Genomic DNA, 17,996 nt, shown 5'->3' on the forward strand with positions numbered 1-17,996 from the left:
AATTAAACAAATAGTAATTCCATTTTCTATTAAATTTAATTTTTTAAAAATCAGTTTTAAGAAAGTATTAAGTGACCTTAGGAAACATTGATGTAAGCAATGCTATACTGATACTTCAGAAACTAGAATAGATGGAGAATTTGTTGAATCAGTTTACACCATCTTTCTATTCCTGGTAGGAAAAGACTTCTTTTTTTGGAAAGGCAATACACGCACATGGTTAAAAAATACTGACAGTAAGAAGAGTTAAAAATAGTAACCTCTTTCCTGTATTTCCCCAATGTCCCAGAACAACTGCCAAAAGACTTTTGATTTAAGATGTGCTTTATTTAGCTTCCTAAAGTGAATGATGAAGAGTTGACTACCCAGACAATATGGAGCATCTAGTGAGACACACTGTTATTTTATAAAATTAAAAACATTATTCAACTTGGTTAAGGATTATTTTCTATCCAACCATGAGCTGCTATCTCTGCTACTACTGTTGGAAGATTTCTTTAGCTTTAAAGCAAAGAATATATCTTTAAAAGCAAAGACAACAATCCTTGTCCCCGTCCTCCCTGTCTTAAGTTGACAAATTTAATGTTTTTTTGGCATAAAGTAAAACTTTTGCGATTGACTAAAGTTTAACAGATGAACTTGGTCATGTTTGTACATTATTTCAAGCATATTACATATGATGACTTAGGGAACCAAAGAATTTGTCATTTCCTTTGATGGGGAAATTATACTTGATCCCCCATTGCCTGCCCATTGTACATGACTCTGATTATTATAGATCTGCAGTGGTGCTTATAGAGATGACTAAGAGAGGCTGTCGGTTTCCAGTTTTATTTTTTGTTTCTTTGTGCCCATAAAAATAATTTTTATACTTTTCTATTTTCTCAGAAAAAAATATACTTGTGAGGCAGTGTTTGACTTATGTGTAACTATATAGTGCTGTATTTGGTTCTGAGAATTCTCTGAATATGGGAAAGTGATATTTTTAATCTATCTAAAAAGATCAAAGGCTAAATTTTTAATACTTATGCAATTTAAAGTTGTATCATTTCTGCATAATAGTTAAAAAGCCCTAACCATGAAATGGGTGGTTTATAGAATACCTAATATCCACAGTGGGTCTTATGCATCATTGTAGTCTCTGTAGTCATACACATGATAGTTTCTAAAAACTGTTAATTTGATTTAAATTTGATAGTTAATAGGAGATGATAGGAAAAAAATGTTCTTGTTGGGAGCTTAAAGCCAAATCTTTTTGAGAAGTGTGTTTAGTATCTTATTCTCAACTTAGTCTGCTTTAATATGTTTAAGAGGGACCTTGGGGGAACTTCCAGTTTTAAAATAGGCAAGTAACAGTCTTTTCTAGCCTTTTATCTCTTGGAATATATAGGAAATTATTTAGGAGAATAAATTCTCCTAATAATTAGGAGAATAAGAAGCAGTAAGCATCATTTGGATGAAATGAGGGAACTTCTGAAATCCTTGATTCCCAGTCACAGAGAATAAAGTTGGAAGAGTGACAACTTACTTCACAGAACAGATGTCTAAGAGCTCACAGATGGTCCACCACTGAGAAGCAGGCAAGTTTGCTATGGACCCCAGAAAAACACAGGAATTCAAAAGACAAGGATGAGGAAGGGCACCGAACCAGATGTGCTTGTGAGTCCAAAAAACTGGGCGCAGGAGAGAGCGGAGGTGAGAGAGACACCAGACTGGAAACACAGGTTAAGTGGCAGGTCTGCAGACTAACAGCTGCCCAGCTACTCAGCAACCAGCAACTCAGAAGACTGGAGTTTGGGGAATGAAGAGATACCAGAGTCCTAGAAAAGATAAAGACACTGTTATCTGTATTGTTACCTGCATTTGGAAGAGTCATTTTCCAATATTGTATCTGTTGTTTTGACTTTAACGTTTGCTTTTTGTTGCTATTGTTATTATAATCATACATAATGGCCTGCCTCAGGTAACCCTGTCCCTCTGCTTGACTTAAACTGAAGTGTCTTTGTTCAGCTCACAGAGAGACAATCTGACCCAGCCCATCTGGTGAATGGCTGCAAAAACAAGAAATTGACACCCTCCCACTGTGGGCCCCCCCCCCCCCCCACCTCCCACCACTGGCCATTCCAGGAGGTATTTGCAAGATTAATAGCCTTTTTTACTTTACTTCCTTACCTCCTCCCACTCTGTTCAGTAAAAGAATCTGGCATCCAGATCCCACAAGATGGTTATTTTGAGACATTAGTCTGCCATCTTCTCAGTCTGCTGACTTTCTGAATAAAGTTGTATTCCTTCCCTCAACACCTCATCTGTAGACTTTTTGGCCTGTCATGTGGCGAGCGGAGCAAGCTTGGACTCAATAACAGTACTGACTTGTGGATCCCCTAATCAAAGAGCTGTTTTGCCCAATGATTACCCTATAGTGAAGGCCTCAATTTAGTCATCCCACCCATGCACCCTCATTGCCATGTTATTGTCTCCAAGATGAGACAAACCAAAACAATCAAAAATAACTTAGAGGAAACAGAATAAAAGAGTAGAAGAAACTATAAATATATAAACAAAGTCTAATTAATGTCCTTAGAGATAAGAGAAGATAATGAATGTATAGTAAGAACAAGCTGCTGCTTTAAAAAGAGAACAATCAGAATAGAGAAGAGCTCTTCATTACTAAAAAATTGACAAGCTAATTTTAAAAGTCAATACAAAATTTGGAAGATAAAAGTTGAAGAGATTTCCAGGAAAATAAATAAGAAGAAAAGTAAAATTAATAAAGAAATTGTTATATCCAAACTCTGGTTAATGGAAATTCTAGAGAACAATGTGAGGAAGAAATTATCAAATAATTAATATTTAATACATAAGAAAATTGCCAGAATTGAAGACCGTGAATTTGGAGTCCCATCAGTGCCTAGCACCAATGAATGGAGAAGCACCCACTCCAAGTCCTATTATCATGACAGAGTCCTAAAGATGAAGTAACAATCCTGAAAGCCCCAATGACAAAAAAGCAAATTGTCATTTGCAAATTGTCTGTAACTAGAATGGGTGAAACATTCTTTTTAAGCAATACTGGTGCAGTGGAGGGTTGTTTTAAATTTTTTGTTGAAAACGATCTCCTGTTCCAAATTCTAGTGTAGACTTTAAAAACATGCACAACCAAAAATTTGAGAATTATGTTTTATTTGGCAGACATACTGAGGACCTAAACCCAGGACACAGCCTCTTAGCTCTGAGTGACTGTTCCAAAGAGGTAAGGGAGGAGCCAGGAGATACGAGTTTTTGCAATAAAAAAACAAGTAATCAAAAGATTGCTGTTGATTAAAGAAAACCAGACTTCTCAAGTTAATGAATTTAGTGCTTTTTCATGTATGGGAAGATGCCAGATTCTGGGTTTATTGAAGTCATTCTTTTGATATGCACCCTAACAGGCCAGTATCCTGATTCTCTCCATCCTGATTCCCCTGAGGGTGCACAGTTGGGGGCAGCTGCAGTGGCTGATGGCTTGATGACCTCAGCATCCTTTGTTTACTGATGGCAGGCAGCATTCTTTGTTCACACTAGTTAAACTACTACAGGTGAAGTTAGAATATAGACTATATTTTTAAAGATACAAAAGATTAAAAAAAATTGCCTCTTCAACTGTCACACAAAGAGATGTGATAACTAAATTTAAAATTCTGGATGGCATCCTAGAACAGAAGGACACTCAGTAACAAGATTGCCTGAAAAAAATATGAACTTTAGTTAATACATCATTATTGGTTCATTAATTGTGACAAATTTTCCATACTAATGTAAGATGTTAGATGTTAGTAATAAGAAGAATTAGCTTGGAGTTTGAGAAATACTCTATATTACCTTCACATTTTTTTTTGTTTGCTTGTTTTTTGCTAAGTCATACTTTAGCCACCTGATGCAAAGAACTGACTCATTGGAAAAGACCCTGATGCTGGGAAAAGTAGAAGGCAGGAGGAGAGGGGATGACAGAGGACGAGATGGTTGGATGGCATCACCGACTCAATGGACATGAGTTTGAGCAAGCTCCGGGAGATGATGAAGGACAGGGAAGCCTGGTGTGCTACAGTCCATGGGGTCACAAAGAGTTGGACACGACTGGGTGACTGAACAATAAAAGCTGCTTTAAAATTTAATAATTACTTTTCAAAATGTTTTAAAAATGTATCTAAATGCGTCCTTGTTTGGCAACTTAGATGTGCTCCGTAATGAGGGACTAGAATAAGATCTAAAAAACAAGAGCTTCAACCCAGGAGAGAGAGTCCGAGAGAATTCCCAAGATTAGGTTCTAGAACCATAGCTGATGGATCTATTCCAGGTTGGAATAGGATGAACGTTAGAGTGTTCTGTGAAGGTGATCTTTAAGGGAAAGAAAAGCAAAAAAAAAAGAAGCATGGAACAAACTGCTGGGGTTGATTGTGTGGAAAATTATCCTGAGAGGCCTTTAGAGACTGGGGGAACATTTAAAAGGAAAACTATGCAAATGCAAGAAAAAGGCCATTTTAACTCCAGGAGAAGAAAAATGTTGATTAGGAAAGAAAATGTAATTCTGCTATGCTGTCTGGTTCACTAGTGGATGATATATTTTTCTAGCCACAATAATTGTTGAATAATAAAGGATTTGACAGATTTTGTTCCTGCTCTCTGGGAAGTGAAGTGAAGTGGAATCGCCCAGCTGTGTCCGACTCTTTGCGACCCCATGGACTGTAGCCTAACAGGATCCTCCGTCCATGGGATTTTCCAGGCAAGAATACTGGGGTGGGTTGCCATTTCCTTCTCCAGGGGATCTTCCCAGGGATCGAACCCGGGTCTCCCGTCTTGTAGGCAGCCACTCTCTGGGAGGGAGTATCTAAATCCTTGGAATTTCCTAAGTGATAGGGGTATCTTTTTATCATGGTGGGCTCTGATAATGTATGCTAGTGAGATCACTCGTGGTGGGACTGTATGGAGAGCTTCAAGATGGGGGCTGGTCCTGCTGGAAACACCAACCTCGGGATTAGAAGATTGGCGCCTTGAGCCATAGGATACCAGCTGAACCTGCCAACCTCTGCGGAGGGATGAGGAGCCTCGAGTCTGAGTTCAGTCCCCTGGCCGATGATTCAATCAACCACACCTTTGTAATGAAACCCAGTGAGAACTCCATCTTCCCACGATGCACTGCTCTCCTCAAGAAAAAGTAACCACTCCTATGGATTTATTCTCCATTCACACTGGATCACACTTGGAGAAGGAAATGTGACCCAGAAGGAAAGGCTGGCTCACACTCCAGTATTGTTGCCTGGAGACTCTCATGGACAGAGGGACTGGTGGACTACAGTCCATAGGGTCTCAAAGAGTCAGACATGACTGAAGTGACTTAGCACTGGATCACAAGCTAGTACACCTAGCTACTAGTACTAGCACCTAGTACACCTAGTAAAATAGTACAGCTATTTTACTTGCTTTTAAGAATATATCAATATTTCTAAAAGTCTGTGCAGTAGGACTTGATTTCCTTCATCTACCAAAAGCAGCTGTGTTGTGTAGAAGTCCCAGAGGCAATGCTGCTGTGTAAAATGATGATTTAAGTAACATTAAGCCCTTCTTGCAAAAATCATCTTGCAGTTCCTAGTGAGTGAACACACTGATGTTCTGGGGTGGGGCTGGAGGAGTGGCCCCCCTTACTCAGGGAGGTTCTAGAAGCGCTACAATTTGGGGACCCCCCTACACCTTGCCCTCTGTGGCTGTTCACTTTGTTGGTCCTGATTTGTATCCTTCATTAGAAAGCTGTAGTCATGAATTGTCTTAGGTTATCCTGAGTTCTGTGAGTCATTCTGGTGAATTCTTGAACCTGAGAAATTGTGAGAACCTGAACATTGTAACCGACTAGTCACGAGTGTGGGTGGCCTAGAGACGCCTGGACTTGTGGCTGGTGTCTGCCTCGTGGGCAGTTTCGCTGTCTTTAACCTGTAGGATCTGCACTCACTCTGGGTTAATGTCAGAATTGGAGTTACAGTGTTATAACAATGTAATGACTAACTGTTGGCAAATCTTGTGCTATAACTTCATTGGAAGGATGGGGAAATTTAAAGGGGGTGAAGATTCTCTTCAACCCTAATGAGTCAAGTAATATAAAAATAAGTGAATCAGGGAATTAGAGTATAATCGGATTTAGAACATGTAAAGACAAGGAGATGCAATTAAAAGCAGTGAAAATTGTTGTTTCTGGGGATAGAGTAGGAAGGTGCAGAAGGATACAGATAAAATCCCACTTTTTTTTTTTTTTTTTGGTCTAAGCCTCTTGAAACTGTTTTCTTTTTCAAGCTAAGTTACGTATTTCTTAGATTTAAGTAAAATCACTTTAAAAAGAAGGGAGCCTGACTTGTAGGCCCTCAGTAGTTCATCATGAAATAGACTTGGATATATGTGATGTGTGTATGTAGGGGAGGTATTTAGGGGATGTTTTTAGGAGTGGTACCTAAAAGTGAATAAGCAAAGGAAGCAGGGTAGGGCAGAGGGAGAAGTCAAACTGATGCTGGGATGGCCCATCAGAGATCCCTAAGTGAGGTCAGGGAGCTGGATCTTTGTGTGGACCGGTAATTACGCATTCATTAACCAGGGGAGGGCTGTAACCTTGGGCAAGGCAGCTCCCTTTGACTGAGGATCATTCCTGGGAGATGCTGTCTTGTGTGCTGAGAGCAGATAACACTCCTGGTTAGAGGATTGCCCAAAGACCTCTGTACTGGAAGCAAGGATGTGGTTGGTACTCTTAATGGTGCCCAATGCCCACTACAAACTCCAGAAACTGGAGAGTCTGATAAAGTTTTGATACCCATCAGACAAATTTTATAATCTCTAGTCCTGGCATATTCTTGGCTTTGCAGGACTATTTGTAAAGTGTGGTATGCTGGTTGAGGGCTTCCCAGGTGGTGCTAGTGGTAAAGAACCTGCCTGCCAATGCAGGAGACTTAAGAGACATGGGTTTGATCCCTGGGTCGGGAAGATCCCATGGAGGAGGGAATGTCAACCCATCCCAGTATGCTTGCCTGGAGAATCCCATGGACAGAGGAGGCTGGTGGGCTACAAGAGTTGGGCACAACTGAAGTGACTTACCTGCATGCGTGCTGGTTGAGGTCAGCTTGGAGTTGGCAGTTTTCACATACACACAAATACACACACACACACACCAGAGTCATCTGTATTCTTTTGAAATATGTATATTACAGCCAGAAATTCTAGATGTATTAGTTGGGGTGAATTTATTGTCATTTAATTATTGAGCTTTTTCATATTAAGGGATTTAAAAACACCTAATCTGAGAAAGTCTGATGTTGCCATTGACTCAGTGCTGTAATCCCACGTAGGATTTGCTTGCTCCACAATTGTTGAGCATAAACAGAATAATCTAGGTACCAAAGGCTCTGTGAGTAGGCAGGTTGAGTGGCAGACAGATTAGGAGAGTATGAGGTATTGTACTTGTACCATGAAGAACTTTGAGAAACCAGGTTCTCAGGGAAATCGTCTAAGTCTTGTTTTGTAGTTTGTAAGAGCAACTAACTGTGAGCATCATTCATGCATTCAGCAAATGTCTACTGAGCACCTGCCTTGTGCACATCACATAGCAAGGAGCGTAGAATCCAGGAGAAGAATTAAGACTTGTAAGGAAATGCATTTCAAAGTAGAGTGGAAAGTGCTGTGAGAGAAGTGCGTGTAAAGATGTGGAAGAGAGAAAGAATTCGTTTGAAGTGATCTGAACAGTGCAGTTAGTCGGTGGAGTCTGAACAAGCTATAAAGAAAGAGGCATGGAGATGAGGTTCTGGGGATCTGGGAGAGAGCAGAAAAGTTTATCACAGAGAAAAGGAAAAGGAGAGAATTGGAAACAATTAGAAAATGTTTGTCCTTCTTGTGTGAAACATTAGTGAATCAGTGATAGGAATTCAATGTAAAATTTGGGTCCCCATACTTCCAAAATACTCAGAAGATGAAAAGTTACAGAAATGTGCAACAGAGTTGATAATGAGGTTGGAGGAACTTGCCTATGATACTTAATTTCCTATAGGTGGATTCCACTACAAATGTTTAAAATCATGAGTTAATAATGTTTCTTGTAAGCAAAATCACAATCATAAAAACACATGAGTTACCTTTGAGACGTATCAGAGAACCAATTTATTTTGAAAACTGGTAAGTAAAGGAAAAAAATCCAACATTTATCTTGTGCTCCTGTGCAAACTCTGTATCAGATAACTGATAAGGAGTCATTTCTCTATGGAAATATTCCAGTTAATAAATTAAGCTGGGATGACAGAATTCAAGTATCAGTATAGTTCAGTTCAGTCACTAAGTCATGACTGACTCTTTGCAATCAAATGGACTGCAGCATGCCAGGCTTCCCTGTCCATCACCCTGTCCAACTCCTGAAACTTTCTCAAACTCATATCATTCACGTTGGTGTTGCCATCCAACCACTTCATCCTCTGTTATCCCCTTCTCCTCCTTTCTTCAATTTTTCCAGCATCAGGGTCTTTTCGAGCCAGTTCTTCATATCAGGTGGCCAAAGTATTGGAGTTTCAGCTTCAGCATCAGTCCCTCCAATGAATATCCATGGACTGATTTCCTTTAGATTTGACTGGTTGGATCTCCTTGCAGTCCAAGGGACTCTCAAGTCTTCTCCAAACCACAATTCAAAAGCATCAGTTCTTCAGCCCTCAGCTTCAACTCCCACATCCATACATGACCCTGGAAAAACCACAGCTTTGACTAGACAGACATTTGTTGGCAAAGTAGTGTCTCTGCTTTTTAATATGCTGTCTAGGTTGGTCATGGCTTTTCTTCCAAGGAGTAAGCATCTTTTAATTTCGGCTGCAATGAAATTACAAATCATCTGCAATGATTTTGCAGCCCCCCAAAACAAAGTCTCTCACTGTTTCCAGTGTTTCCTCATCTATTTGCCATGAAGTGATGGGCCTGGATGCCATGATCTTAGTTTTCTGAATGTTGAGTTTTAAGCCAACTTTTCCACTCTCCTCTTGCACTTTCATCAAGAGGCTCTTTAGTTCTTCTTTGCTTTCTGCCATAAGGGTGGTGTCATCTGCATATCTCAGGTTATTGATATTTCTCCTGGCAGTCTTGATTCCTGCTTGTGCTTCATCCAGCCCAGCATTTCTCATGATGTACTCTGCATATAAGTTAAATAAGCAGGGTGACAATATACAGCCTTGATGCACTCCTTTTCCTGTTTGGACCCAGTCTGTTGTTCCATGTCCAGTTCTAACTGTTGCTTCTTGACCTGCATACAGATTTCCCAGGAGGCAGGTCAGGTGGTCTGGTATTCCCATCTCTTGAAGAATTTTCCACAGTTTGTTATGATCCACACAGTCAAAGGCTTTGGCAGGGTCAATAAAGCAGAAGTAGACGTTTTTCTGGAACTCGCTTGCTTTTTTGATGAACCAACGGATGTTGGCAATTTGATCTCTGGTTCCTCTCCCTTTTCTAAATCCAGCTTGAACATCTGGAAGTTCACGGTTCATGTATAGCTGAAGCCTGGCTTGGAGAATTTTGAACATTACTTTACTAGCGTATGAGATGAGTGCAATTGTGCGGTAGTTTGAGCATTCTTTGGCATTGCCTTTCTTTGGGATTGGAATGAAAACTGGCCTTTTCCAGTCCTGTGGCCACTGCTGAGTTTTCCAAATTTGCTGGCATATTGAGTGCAGCACTTTCACAGCATCATCTTTCAGGATTTGAAATGGCTCAACTGGAATTCCATCACCTCCACTAGCTTTGTTCGTAGTGATGCTTCCCAAGGCCCAGGGTGTCATTCCAGGGTTGTCTGGCTCTAGGTGCGTGATCACACCGTCGTGGTTATCCGGGTCGTGAAGATCTGTTTTGTCTAGTTTTCCTGTGTATTGTTTCCACCTCTTCTTCCTATCTTCTGCTTCTGTTAGGTCCCTACCATTTCTGCCCTTTATTGAGCCCATCTTTGCATGAAATGTTCCCTTGGTGTCTCTAATTTTCTTGAAGAGCTCTCTAGTCTTTCCCATTCTGTTGTTTTCCTCTATTTCTTTGCATTGATCATGGAGGAAGGCTTTCTTATCTCTCCTTGCTATTCTTTGGAAGTCTGCATTCAAATGGGTGTGTCTTTTCTTTTCTCCTTTGCCTTTAGCTTCCCTTCTTTTCTCAGCTATTTGTAAGGCCTCCTCTGACAACCATTTTGCCTTTTTGCATTTCTTTTTCTTGAGGGTGGTCCTGATCACTGCCTCCTGTACAGTGTCACAGACCTCCATCCATAGTTCATCAGGCACTCTGTCTATCAGATCTAGTCCCTTGAATCTATTTCTCACTTCCACTGTATAATCATAAGGGATTTGATTTAGGTCATACCTGGTGGTTTTCCCTACTTTCTTCAATTTAAGTCTGACTTTGGCTATAAGGAGTTCATGATCTGAGCCATAGTCAGCTCCTGGTCTTGTTTTTGCCGACTGTATAGAGCTTCTCCATCTTTGGCTGCAAAGAATATAATCAATCTGGTTTCGGTATTGACCATCTGGTGTTGTCCATGTATAGAGCCTTCTCTATACATGGAAGAGGATGTTTGCTATGACCAGCACACTCTCTGACAAAACTCTATTAGCCTTTGCCCTGCTTCGTTTCATACTCCAAGGCCAAATTTGCCTGTTACTCCAGGTACCTCTTGACTTCGTACTTTTTCATTTCAGTCCCTTGTCATGAAAAGGACATCTGTTTTGGGTGTTAGTTCTAGAAGGTCTTGTAGGTCTTCATACAGCCGTTCAACTTCAGCTTCTTCAGCATTATTGGTCAGGGCATAGACTTGGATTACTGTGATATTGAATGGTTTGCCTTGGAGATGAATAGAGATCATTCTGTCTTTTTGAGGTCATATCCAAGTACTGCATTACGGACTCTTTTGTTGACTGTGATGGCTACTCTATTTCTTCTAGGGGATTCTTGCCCACAGTAATAGATATAATGGTCATCAGAGTTAAATTCACCCATTCCAGTCCATTTTAGTTTACTGATTCCTAAAATGTCAGTATTCACTCTTGCCCTATCCTGTTTGACCACTTTCATTTCCTTGATTTACGGACCTAGCAATCTAGGTTCCTATGCAGTATTGCTCTTTACAGCATCAGACTTTACTTCCGTCACCAGTCACATCCACAACTGGGTGTTTTTGCTTTGGCTTCATCTCTTCATTCTTTCTGGAGTTATTTCTCTACTGATAATCCAGTAGCATTTTGGGCATCTACCAACCTGAGGAGCTCATCTTTCATTGTCCTATCTTTTCGCCTTTTCATACTGTTCATGGGATTCTCAAGGCAAGGATACTGAAGTGGTTTGCCATTGCCTTTTTCAGTGGACCACGTTTTGTCAGAGCTATCCACCATGACCGTCTGTCTTGGTTGGCCCTACATGGTATGGCTCTTAGTTTTATTGAGTTAGAAAAGGCTGTGGTCCATGTGATCAGTTTGGTTAGTTTTCTGTGATTGTGGTTTTCATTCTGTCTGCCCTTTGATGAAGAAGGATAAGAGGCTTATGGAAGTATCACCATTTTGCAGTCTCTAATGAAATAATATATCTCAGTGGTGAATATCAATGGCTGTTTACATAACAAAAAGCAAAATTAGCAAACCTGTGCCTCCTGATAGAAGTACGTACTATTGCTTATAAAGTATTCTTACCCAAAAAATTAAACCTGAATTTGATCACCTAACTATTAGTGGACAGAAGAACATGTTAAATGACATCAGGAGGATGCAATCAGCCAGTGACAGGCTGGTTAAGTTAAATGTATGTTCTAATATATTCAACAAATGCCAGGGAGGGGAGGAGGAGGGAGGCAGAGGGAGAGGAAGCAAAGCCGATAGAGCAGATAGAAAATGGCAACCCACTCCAGTATTCTTGTCTGGAGAATTCCATGGATGGAGGAGCCTGATGGGCTACAGTCCATGGAGTCGCAAAGGGTTGGACATGACTAAGCAGCAAAGAGGGGGAGAGACAGAGATGGAGACAGACATAGATATGATTTCATAACCTGTTCTGTTACTTCATATTCTATTATGATTGTGAAAGATATGACTAGGAAGAATTTAGATATGTTTGCCATATTTCTGAATAGTAAAAGTAGGGAAAATGTTAGTTGCTCAGTCATGTCCAACTCTTTGTGACCCTGTGGAGTATAGACCACCAGGCTCCTCTGTCCATGGAATTCTTCAGGCAAAAATACTGCAGTGGGTAACCATTCCCTTCTCCAGGGGATCTTCCCGACCCAGGGATTAAGACCCAGGTCTCCTGCACTGCAGGCAAATTCTTTACCGTCTGAGCCACAGGGAAGCCCATTTCCGGATGCTATTCACAACCATGCTATGAATTTGTTAGCAAACAGAATTTTAGAGGTAAGATACCATGGTGTGGTCTGACCTGTTATCATTGTCAAGTGTTTATGCTACATAAGATTTTAGAGCTTTAAAGAGAAATATGCTTTCTCATAGAAGAAATAGATATTACTCGATTTCTACTACCTATATATATATTTTAAAGGTTTTAAATGTATAATAGGCTAGTGTGTACTTACTTGTACAGCTCCATGCATTTTTACATACACACGTACACATCAAGATATAGAATATTTCCTACATCCTGAAGGTTCCCTTAATGCCTTTTCCCTGTCATCTACCCCATTACCCAGGAGTAGCCAATATTGTAACTTCTGTCATTATAGATTAGTTTTTCCCTTTTTGGAATTGGATAAATGGAGTCAAAACAGCTTGCACACTTTTATTTCAGGCTTTTTTGGCTCAGTATAATGTCTGAGAGATCTGGTCATCTTTTGCATGTATTAATAGTTATTTTATTTAAAAAATTGCTATTTAGTATTCTGTTGTGTAAATATACCTTAATTTACTTACTCATTCTCTTGTAGTTTAATATTTGGACAACTGTGCATCAGTAAAGCTACCATGGACATTGTTTTGATAGACATGATGTTTTTATTACCTGTTGGGAATTGTTAGGTCACAGGTGGAGGCACGTTTATTTCTGGACATAATGCAAAGTCATTTTTCCAAAATGATTGTGTCAATTTATAGTGCCACCAGCATTGTATGAGAGCTCTAGCTGCTTCCCATCCTTGTCAGCCCTTGGAAGTGCAGTTTTTTTATTTTTAGCTTTGTGCTGGGTATTCGCTCCTAATATTGAACCACTGGTAATTGCTCCATCTTTTACATCAAAGTATAGTTGACCCCGTCAGCAGCACGGTCAGTTAGGGTCACAGACCCTCCTCCATGCAGTTGAAAATCCAAGTATAACCTGACAGTTGGCTCTCAGTATCTTGAGATTTGGCTTCTGAGGTTTCATATCTGTGGGTTCAACCAACCTTGGGTCATGTAGTACTGTACTATGTATTTATTGGAAAAAATCCACATATACATGGACCCTTGGTGTTCGAAGCTGTGTTGTTCAGGGGTCAGCTGTATCACACAGGCCCTCTTGTGTCTAATTGGTGGGTCTTAACTATGATCAGTTCTACGTCGTGATTCTGAAACTAAACTGTTACTTTTTTCTTTTCTCAGTTGTCACAGGTAGTACTGATGGAATTGGAAAATCATATGCAGAAGAAGTAAGTAATTTTCAAGACTTTTCTTTTTGGTATAAAAATATAAGAACAAATATAGAATGCTCTTTTACAGTAATTTTGATTTTGAAGTTAAAAGCACCATTAGAGGATTATACAATATAATAGAGGTACTTTGTTTCTACCTTGTTAGCAATGCTACGCTTAAACACAACTTTAAAACAAATTTTGGGGCATAATGCGTGTAAAACATTTTGTCCAGATAAGTTGGAATTGTGAACATTTTAGTGTAATTTTATTTTATATTGTGTAACTATGGGTCCATAGTCCATGGGTTCTCAGTCTTTAAAGTTAATTGCTTTGGATTATTTTTCAAAAGGTAGATAAATTATGAGAGAGCGATTGAATATGCAGACTAGCCGTGGTATCATTTTCACAAGAAGGACCGTGATTGACAGATATTGACAGACACCCTCAGAGGATTCCAGTTGTCTGTAATGTAACTGAAAGGGAAGACATCATAATAGTTTGAACAGAACTGTGCAGACCAGAAGCATTGGCCGTGCCGTTAAGGCATGCAGTCCTAGTTCCACAGAGGCACCAACAGCCTGAGATATTGTCTGATTGTGATGGAGATCCTGGCCGATCCACTGACTCTCTCATTTATCCTTTCAAAAGGGTTTTTAAAAAATCCTTTGGTTTCTCAGCCTTCTGTTTTTAATACAAAATCTACAGAGAAGTTGCAAGAAGAAAACAGCAAGCACTCATACACCTTTCATCAGGATTCACCAGTTAACAATTTGCCCTGTTTCACTTTATCATTATAATTTGGTGGGACCATTTGGGACTTACAGGCTTTGTAACAATTCACCCTTAAAGATTTCAGCATGAAGCTTCTGAGAACTAGAACGTTCACTCTTGTAACCACAGTCCAGTGATCATACATGGGATAGGAAGTTTAACTTGACACCATACTACTGTACAATATATACTCTGTATGAACGTTTCCTTGTTATCCCAATAATGTCTTTTAGAGAGCTTTTTGTATTCCAGAATCCATTTATAGATTATGTGTTGCATCTAGATGTCATATTTCTTGACTAGGAGAGCTCCCTAGCGCCCTTCCTCGCAGCCCCCCCCCCCCCGCCCGCCCCCGCCCCAGCCTTTTTGCCTTTTTTCTTTTATAACAGTGGCATTTTGGAAGAAATCCACGCCAGTTGTTTTGTAGATTACTCGGTTTGTCTGATTTGTCTGACTGTTCCTCGTGACTGTGTGCGTGTGCTCAGCTGCTCAGTTCCTCGTGATTCGGTTCAAGTTAAATTTTTTTAGCAGAAATGCTGCACAGGTGTTAAACATTTTTTAGCAGAAATGTTACACAGGTGATAGTGTGTTCTTTTGAGTTGATCTTATCAGGAGCCACAAGAAGTCCATTTCTTTATTGATTATGTTGAGATAAATCACTTAAGATGCTCTCTCCCATAATTTTCTATTATAAAAGTACCTTTTCCCCCTTTGTAATTAATGAGGAATCTGTGGGATGATTCTTTGTATGCATACCTCATTTCTCAACATTCTTCCACCCCAGCATCTGTTGCTGATTTTTGCCTAAATTAGTTATCGCTAGGGTAGTTTTAAAATGGTGATTTTTAAATGGTATCTTTCCTTTTGCAATTATATTAGATGCCATTTTTCTATAGATAGGCTTTTTTTTTTTGTTCTTCCTCTCCCCATTAATTAAAAAGAGAAAAGAACTCTTGGTATATATTTGTGGGTTTTTTATAGTGTTTTTATAAGAACTTAATTCAGCAAGTTATTACCAATCTTAATTATTTTTTATGAAAAAATGTTCCATATCTTCTCATTTGCTATACCACTTTTTACTTAATAAAAGCTGACTTTAGGATTTAGGACTGGAAAATTAGTTTACTAAATCATTTATAGTTCAGAGCACATAATTTATTTTCATTTATATACTGTCTGTAGTAGTTCACTAAAAATTCTGTGTATATCAGTGCTTTTCCCTCTGCTCCTATATTTATGGGTCTCTGGGGGTAGAAACCATGTTACTATAAATCTTATTCATTCTGTGCAGTACTTACACAGCCCTGGGGAAGTACACAGAAGGGACTCCTCAGGAAATTCTTTAGTAAGTCTTTTAATTAATTAAGTCAATTAACTATCTTAGTTTGCCTTTGTAGTCCATAAAGTGTAGTATTTAAATAAAAACTTTAAAATTGATTCTGTTTATGAATTTCCAACATGTTAACCGTAGTGTCCTTTGCTAGTTCTACAGTCTTCATATATCCAGTCTAAGACAAAAACTTTTAAAGCTAATTTTTAAATTAAAGAAGTAATAGATACTTAGGAATAAAAAAATTAAGTATGGACAGGTACAAAATAAAAGTCTTCCTTTTTCTAAAACCCATTGACTTTTTTTTTTTCCCCATTTATTTTTATTAGTTGGAGGCTAATTACTTTACAAAACCCATTGACTTTTATACACTAGCTTGACTGAGAAAGATAATTCTTTGGGGAATCTTTTTGTAAAGTCTTCATTTTGGTTTGCCCATTCCTTACATTCAGGGGTATATTTGTTTTTTAACGTGAGTTATCATATGGGTCAGATTTTCTTAAAATGAGACTGTATCTAATTTACATTTTAAAGTGAAACACACAGATGTGATTCAGCTGTTCGGTGTCTTCTTCTATTGTTTCAGTTAGCAAAGCGTGGAATGAAAATTGTCCTTATCAGCAGATCACAGGACAAACTGGACCAAGTTTCCAGCGAGATGAGTAAGTCCTCACATCACCCTTCCCCTTATAATCACAAAAGGAGGACAGGTAGTCTAAATTTAATGTTTTCAAGCAGATATCTAGCATTAATGTAGTTATTTATGGTTCAGAAAGCTTCTGTTTCTTTTTTTTTTTTTGGCTGTTAATGGGGTGTTTCAAAGGTGGATCAGTTTTTTCAAATTAATATAGTACCATTATAAGTTGCTTAAAATGTTTTTTACTGACTCATTTAGGTTCTTTTGTGAAGAATCAGATTCTCTGATTATGTTCTCCTTAAACATCTGCATTCCTTTTCTCTTGCTCCTTTTAAGTATTCTAACTTCTTTTTTTTTTTTAACTCTTTGACGCCAATGTCTTTTATTTACTGGCCATGCCACGTGGCGTGTGGGATCTTAGTTCCCCAGCCAGGGATGGAACCTGCACCCCTGCAGTGGAAGTACAGAGTCTTAACCACTGGACCACCAGGGAAGTCCCTGACTTCATTGTCTTTAAATGTATATCATATATGACTGAAGAAAAATGCAAAAGGCTAGCATATATACATGTGAGAGAGAAACTGTTTTGGACTTTTTTCTGAGACAGCTGTGCTTGAGACCTGAATTATAATATGGCAAAAACTCTTTTCAACTGACATCTCGTTAACCAACCAGATGGTTAAACCAATGCTGTGCATTTCCTAGGTAAAATGTGTTAACTCATGTTCCTCATACGCTGTTTGTGGCTGGTAGGCTTCTCAGTTTGATGCTTGTGCACTTTTATTCCTGTGGGTCTAATGGTTTACCTGTTAGCGGTCAGTTTTATTTGTTTTCAGACTTACTTACGCCAGGTGCATTTGTTATTAAGCATTCTGTACACTGATGAATTACTAGTGTAAAAGGGGGAGTATGATAACTAAGTTGAATGCTCTGAAAAAAAGTGAGAAAAGCAAGTTCTTTTAGAAATTGGCTGTCAACTTAGGGGAAAACAAGAAAAATGCAAAATATTGGGGAAAAAACGGTTTGGATTGTTTCATATGTGTTGAAGTTTTTGCCGCATTTTATAAGAACTGAAACTGCAATTACAGATAATGCGTTATGGGTGTGGGGGTGTTGTATATGTAAGAAAGACTGGAATTCCAGACAGCAGATCCAAATTCAGATAAAGACTTGGTCCCCAACACAGAGGATTGGTGAATGAATTATACTTACTCATGGTGTCAGTTAAAATGGTTATAATGTGTGCTTATCATTTTCTAGAATTCCTTGCTTTAACTGACTTCTCTGAGTATCCAGCTAAAAAACTGCCCTAATTCTTTCAGAAGAGAAAGGATTTCTACTGTATTTTTCTGTTTTCCCAGCTTTATTGAGATATAATTGACATATAACATTATGTAAGTTTGTATATACCATATTATTATTAACATTGCTATCTACTACTAACATTTATATAGTATGTTGTGAGGTGTATATTTTGTTATTATTTCTACTCAGACCATAACTGGTCCTGTTGGACAGATTACACATTGAGACACTTTAGGTGAAAAACAGATCTTTGTAATATAAAGTATATTAAAATTTTTTTAAAGCCCTGTTGAGAGCACAGATCTTTGCAAAAGTGAAATATGCAATAAGTCTTT

At 38.8% G+C, this 17,996-nt stretch overlaps 1 protein-coding gene across 1 annotated transcript in view; it reads left to right on the forward strand.

The window, feature by feature from the left end:
- The window catches only part of HSD17B12 (hydroxysteroid 17-beta dehydrogenase 12), a 178,045-nt gene that overhangs the window by 55,308 nt on the left and 104,741 nt on the right, over positions 1 to 17,996 (forward strand). The window contains exons 2-3 of the mRNA XM_061152239.1: positions 13,587 to 13,633; positions 16,306 to 16,381. Of these exons, the coding sequence (XP_061008222.1) occupies positions 13,587 to 13,633; positions 16,306 to 16,381 (123 nt within the window). The remainder of the gene's footprint in view (positions 1 to 13,586; positions 13,634 to 16,305; positions 16,382 to 17,996) is intronic.

Source organism: Dama dama, chromosome 1, assembly GCF_033118175.1.
Source record: "Dama dama isolate Ldn47 chromosome 1, ASM3311817v1, whole genome shotgun sequence".
NCBI classification, from domain to species: Eukaryota; Metazoa; Chordata; class Mammalia; order Artiodactyla; family Cervidae; genus Dama; species Dama dama.